Source organism: Fonticula alba (assembly GCF_000388065.1).
Source record: "Fonticula alba strain ATCC 38817 unplaced genomic scaffold supercont2.9, whole genome shotgun sequence".
Lineage (NCBI taxonomy): Eukaryota > Rotosphaerida > Fonticulaceae > Fonticula > Fonticula alba.
The window spans coordinates 375,810-381,149 of NW_009242979.1; the positions used below are offsets into that span (position 1 = coordinate 375,810).

The 5,340-nt window shown below is 63.3% G+C and overlaps 3 protein-coding genes across 4 annotated transcripts in view; 2 read left to right on the forward strand and 1 right to left on the reverse strand.

Annotated features, from left to right (window-relative positions):
• H696_05151 overlaps positions 1 to 918 on the forward strand; it is a 1,771-nt gene extending 853 nt beyond the window's left edge. The window contains exons 3-5 of one of the 2 annotated variants that reach the window (XM_009499005.1): positions 4 to 311; positions 463 to 594; positions 759 to 918. In XM_009499005.1, coding sequence (XP_009497280.1) covers positions 4 to 311; positions 463 to 594; positions 759 to 884 — 566 coding nt within the window. In that variant the 3' untranslated portion in view covers positions 885 to 918. Of the gene's footprint in view, positions 1 to 3; positions 595 to 758 lie in introns of both variants that reach the window. The other variant, XM_009499006.1, reaches the window with a different exon arrangement.
• Positions 919 to 1,316: 398 nt separating this feature from the next.
• On the forward strand, positions 1,317 to 2,661 carry H696_05152 (hypothetical protein; the record flags this gene model as incomplete). The annotated part of the gene is made up of 3 exons (XM_009499007.1): positions 1,317 to 1,480; positions 1,575 to 1,818; positions 1,972 to 2,661. 3 exons carry the CDS (start codon positions 1,317 to 1,319, stop codon positions 2,659 to 2,661), a joined length of 1,098 nt encoding a protein of 365 aa, XP_009497282.1.
• H696_05153 (hypothetical protein) overlaps positions 1,912 to 5,340 on the reverse strand; it is a 4,035-nt gene continuing 606 nt past the window's right edge. The window contains exons 2-10 of the mRNA XM_009499008.1: positions 5,037 to 5,240; positions 4,740 to 4,930; positions 4,375 to 4,608; positions 4,088 to 4,230; positions 3,910 to 3,986; positions 3,574 to 3,787; positions 3,301 to 3,395; positions 2,997 to 3,200; positions 1,912 to 2,884 (exon numbers count right to left, since the gene is read on the reverse strand). Coding sequence (XP_009497283.1) covers positions 2,818 to 2,884; positions 2,997 to 3,200; positions 3,301 to 3,395; positions 3,574 to 3,787; positions 3,910 to 3,986; positions 4,088 to 4,230; positions 4,375 to 4,608; positions 4,740 to 4,930; positions 5,037 to 5,240 — 1,429 coding nt within the window. The 3' untranslated portion in view covers positions 1,912 to 2,817. The remainder of the gene's footprint in view (positions 2,885 to 2,996; positions 3,201 to 3,300; positions 3,396 to 3,573; positions 3,788 to 3,909; positions 3,987 to 4,087; positions 4,231 to 4,374; positions 4,609 to 4,739; positions 4,931 to 5,036; positions 5,241 to 5,340) is intronic.

Below are 5,340 nucleotides of genomic sequence, written 5' to 3' on the forward strand. Positions count from 1 at the left end.
CAGTGCTCCACAATGACCTGCATCAGCTCACGCACCAGGCCCAGCAGGCTGTGGAGGCGGCCTTCTCCCGGCCGGCTGAAGAGCGCGGCGACCTGGCCGGCTGGTCTTCCACCGCGGGAAGCACACCCGGCAGTACTGCTGGCGCCCAACGCCCGAGCTCTTCATCGCCGGCCGGTGGCTCGGCATCCAACGTCGGCCAGCGTCTCAGTGCCCCGGTGGGCGGTCTTCCAGCCACTGCGCCGACCGATGTGCTCGATGGCGCCTTTGCCACGGTCAACGTGGTGATCCCGCACTCGCCGGCCCACGAGGCGGTGCGTCAAGTCGACTCGCGCTCAGCTTGTGCCTGCATCTGCCCTCCCCCCCCCCTTCTGATCATTGTCCCCGCTGTCCTTGTCTCTGTCGGTTTTGTCCTCGTCGCTGCGGCTCGCACGCGCGCGCGCGCGCGCACGCACAAATATCCAGGGCCTTCGAGAGGGGGATGTGCTCTATCGCTGGCAGGCAGAGGATCAGCTCCCCGCCTTTTCATCCAGCGAGGATCGCGAGCACAACTACCACACGTTCGGTAGAGTTGTCATGTCAACTGCCACACACGCCGTACGCCTAATCCCCTTTCTCCCTCCCCCCTGCCGCCACTATGGTCCTCCGGGGGCTGACGCTTGTCAATGCCATCGCGCCCCCCCTTGGGCCTTCCTCTGACGACCCTCCGACTGCCGCCCCCCCCCCCCCCCCCCTCCCGCACATCTCCCCGGACCATCCAGCACTCCATGAGTCTCGGCATCTTCCGGCCATCCACCCAGTCTACCCTGGAGCTGGTCTTGCGGCCGCGGCGCACCGGCACCTCGCCAGGCGTCCTGGGTTGCATGTTGGTCAAGATTGAGGAGTAATTTCGAACATGTGCCAATAGACCAATGACCCACATGAGCACGTGCCATGCGCCGGCACCTCGGCCCTTCTCATGTTCGACACACTGGAGGGGGGGGGGGGAGGGCGCAACATGCGTCCGGGGGATCTATGCACATGTGTGTCTGTGCGAGATCCCCCATGGACCCGGGGGGCGGGAGATCGAGGCCAGGATCGTCTGGCCCTTGTGAACCTTCTCCCCTGGTGTGGTCCGCCCGTAATATTTCTTCGAGCAGCGTCCGTGATGGCCCTCTCTTGCCAGCCACTCCGCAGCATTCCCAACCGCTCCTGTTCTTACCCGCTCCTCCTTTTGTGTCACTGCTCTTGCCCCTCTTCACCGATCCACTTCCCCTTGCCCAAGTTTCTCCACTTTGCTTGGCCGCTTTTTTTTCCCCCCGCCGCCCCCACCCGCCGCGATGTCTGCCTCAAGCAGTGCCACACCGGCCGCTGTGTCGGTGCCGGCTCCCATCAAAGAGCGCGTGGTCTTTCTACGCCGGGCGGCTGAAATCCTGGCCGGGCCCTCAATACCCGGCGAGCGGACCCCCTCCGGGGGTCTTTGCAATGCCGCCAGTGCCTATCTGTACGCCAGTGCCATGCGCAGCCCAACACCCACATGCGCCGGTGCTGACCCTCCTCTTGCTCCTATGCCGGCGCCTGTCACATAACAATGGCAGGGAATCCATTGAGGAGATCGCCGCTCTCAATCAAATCCCCCTGACACACGTGGACCTCAATGGTGTCTGTGGGACGTGTGCATGGCCGGCTGCGCCGCTGGCTGCGCCGCCAATGCCTGGTCCCGGCCCGACACGCCCCCGGGTTCAGAAGTGGCGCGCCCGCCGGGCTGGGCTGCCGAGCACGCACATTTGGCGTCGAGGCATCTCCCTCGGCGGGGAGCCGCGATCTTGGGATGCTGTTATTGTTCGTGCCACCATACATTTAGACGCCTCCACCTCCATGCCATCATGCCCGCCGCCCCATGCTGAGACGCTCCCATGCCGAGTCTGGGCCTATCTATCTATCTATCTCTCTCTCTCCCTCTCGGTCGGACTGACTCTGATGCCATGGCTGTAGGCCGCTCCGTGCGAGAGGTGCAGCAGCATTCGCGCCTTGCCCGGATCGCGGCGGGCCCCGGCTGCTGGCAACACCGCCAAGCCCGAGCCTGCCGCCTCCCGCGCACGCGGGCCCACAAGCCCCTCCTCGGATAACCTGATTGGCAATCTTGCTCAACACACGGCTCGACTGAGCCGCCATGCATCCAACATGTCACGCGCCCAGCGTGAGTCCAAGCGCCAGCTGAAAAGCGAGGGGACATACCTCCCCCAGGCCACCCCGGTTGCCGAGACGGTTGATACTAAGGCTGCCTTCCGGGCAGCCATCCGTGCAAAAGCCCTGACTTTGGAGACTGCCGCCTCGCGGTTGCCCTCCACACGGCCCAGTCCCGCTGCCGCCGGCGCGGACCGCGCCGGATCCGAGCGCTTCGCCTTTCGGGCGTCCCAGCCGCCAGGCCTGCCCCGCCAGTCGACCCCGCGGAACCCCTCCCAGCCGACCCAGCGGAACCCCTCCCAGCCGGGTCTGCGGCCGCCTTCGCAGTCAGCCCAGCGGAGCCAAGCCGCACCGGGTCATGCTGCGCCGGGTCACCCTCCGCGCCAGTCCCATAAGCAGGCACTGAAGCAGCTTCTCAACAGGGCCAAGAGTACGGAGGTCACCGGGGCCGGCGGGGCCGGCGGTCAGTCTTTGCAGGACTTCCTCAGCGGCCTGTGATCCCATGACGGTGGGACTTAATTCGAACTAATACACCAATTTGGGCGCGCATGGTCCATTGCCCGGCGCATAGGCGGATGTTTGTGTCTCGCTGGTCTAGATCTCTATATTCGCCAGAGGGAGCATGCTGCTCCGAGCCTGGCGGGGTGGGAAGCTTCAGCGCCTTGAGGGCTGATAAGGCGCCCGGTCTAGGTTGTTGGCTCCGTGGAGGGTGAAGTCGTGACTGCACGATGGATGGGGTCAGCGCGGGCGTGGGGTTCGGAAGGGGGCAAGGTGCCAAGCAAAGACCGAGGGGGGTCCAGCGAGGACGACAGGGACAGAGAGGCATGACGTACAGTGCCACGAATTTGGGCACGATCCGGCCCCACACAATCGGATCCGACACGCCGAGGAGAGGCTGCAACTCGCGCAGGCCCATCTTCAAGGGGACCACCTTGGAGGAAATGCCCCCGGCAAAGATGGTGCCCGTCAGCGTCGAGGCAAAAGTCGTCCACCAGGAGGGGTGAATGACGTAAAAGAATTCGAGATTTCGCCGGTATCTGTTGTTTTTTTTCGACCGGCAGAGAGGGGGATCTGTGTCAGCCGAGACAAGGACAGGGCAAAGGGCAAGGCCGCCGGGCGCGGGAGGGGGGCACGCACTTCGGAGGCAGGAAGCGGTACATCGTGCGGATGAATTCGTAGGAGGGCCGGTTTTCTGCCGAGCAATTTGTCTCAAAATAAACAATGACAAATGGCTTGACAGATGAGAGAGGGCGGGGTAGAGAGAAAGAGAGGAAGAGAGAACGAGGTGAGATGGAAATGCAAAAGGGCAGAGTCGACGGAAGAAGGAGAAAGGGAGGTCGTGAGGGGGGAAATCCAGAGGCAAGCAGGCGGGTTAGCGACCGGTGTAGGCAAGGGCAGGGGAGGAGGTACATTGTTGGCCAGTTTGTCCAACACGTGGACCACGAAAGCCAGGAGTTTTTCGGTGGTGATTTGCCCGAAGGTAATGTTTGCCCCAACGAGGGAAACAATTCGCCGACGCGCCGGGTCAAAGTACCCCGTGTCGTAGAGGAAGCGCTGGGCATCGAGCTCGGTGAAGTTGATTTTCTCCAGATTCGACATGACATGGGCGTAATTAAAGACCGGACTGCAGGGGGACGGGGCATTGGTCCAGCCGATGGGCAGCGAGACGTAAAAAGGGATGCATGTCAAGACGCGATGGGCGGGGAGAGGGGGGGGGGGGAGGGGGGAAGGGGAGCGAGGGCATACCGGAGGGACAGGAGCTCCTTCTGTCGATTTTCATCGAAAGAGGCCACCGTGCAGTTCACAAACTCGCGTGAGAAGTACTGCTCCATCCGAACGAGGGTTGTGTGTTAGCAAGACAGCCAGGAGGGTGGGAGATCTCATGGAGAGGGTGAAGGGAGGGAAAGAAGACAGCGGCACATACGCCGGACATCTCCAAGTACCGGACCGACCGGCTGCCATCGAAGAAGAAGTCCCGTGTCAGGGGACAGCCGGTGGGCGTGAGGGGGAGACCTCGAATCGGGATGTACGATCCGGACAGGTAAGCATCGCCAAAGAATCCGGACACTTGGGGGTAGGGAAGGGGGGGGGAGTCAGACGGGGGCGCGCAAACAAGGTGTGGCATCTGTGGATTAGTCCCACGTGGGGGGAACAGAGAGAGAGAGAGAGAGAGAGAGAGCGAGAAAGGAAAGCGAGAGAGGGAGGCCGGACTCTTTTCCGCGAGGCGGTATTGCTTGAAGTGCTCCGGCCGGATGGGCTCGCCGGACTCCAGCCGGCCGACGTCCTCCGGGCAGAGGGCCTGGGAGAAGAGCTCCTCATCCGGATCCCGAGGGAAGTACACCGATGCCAGATGCGTGTAGTAAAAGGCATCCAGCGGATCACTGATGCACAGGGTGATAGTGTCCAGGAGGTCGCCGTGACGCTCGAGAAAGCGCCGGATGGTGCCTATCTCCGGCACACATGTGTCATCCAGTTGAGCGGCCAGCCCCGAGGGGGGCGAGCAATGGCCGAGGGTGATGTTTCGGGTGAGAGGCCGCCCGTCGGGTGATGCCCATGCACAGGGGACCGGAACGCACGCAGGACAATATGAGCAGCGTCCGACTGCCGGAACTCCGTCTCGACATAGTGCGAAATCGGGAGCACAATGGACCGCGCGCCGGCCTCCACGCCGGCAACCAAGCAACGTAGGTAGCAATAGTGCAAGGCATACTCAAAGGCATAATGGAACCGTGCGTCATAGGTTGGTCCCAGCACATGGAGGGTTTTCCTGCTCGACAGGGGGAGGGGGGAGGATGGGGGAGGGGAAGGCAGCGGGAAGAGCAATGTGTCAGGCAGGCGGCAAATGGACCGCACCAAGCCGGAAGACCACGCACAGGGCAGGCAGTTGCGGCGAGAAGGTGACCACCGGCTCGCCCTGCCAGGCGTCCGGCCCGAGACATGGATATTGGTGGTGGAGCTCATCACGCCCCCCAACGGCCGCCAGGAGAGCCATGCTCTCGGGACAGCGAGAGTCCATGGCCAGGCTATTAATGTGCACCACCAGCTCCCCGGGCACCTGGGGGTACCGCTCATCTCGGCTGCGGCCAAATGCATGTTAGGACGGGGGCGGATCCACTGGGGAGCGGGGAAAGGCTCATTCAGAAGGGACACGCGGGACGCGGGTTGGGGAGGGGGGGG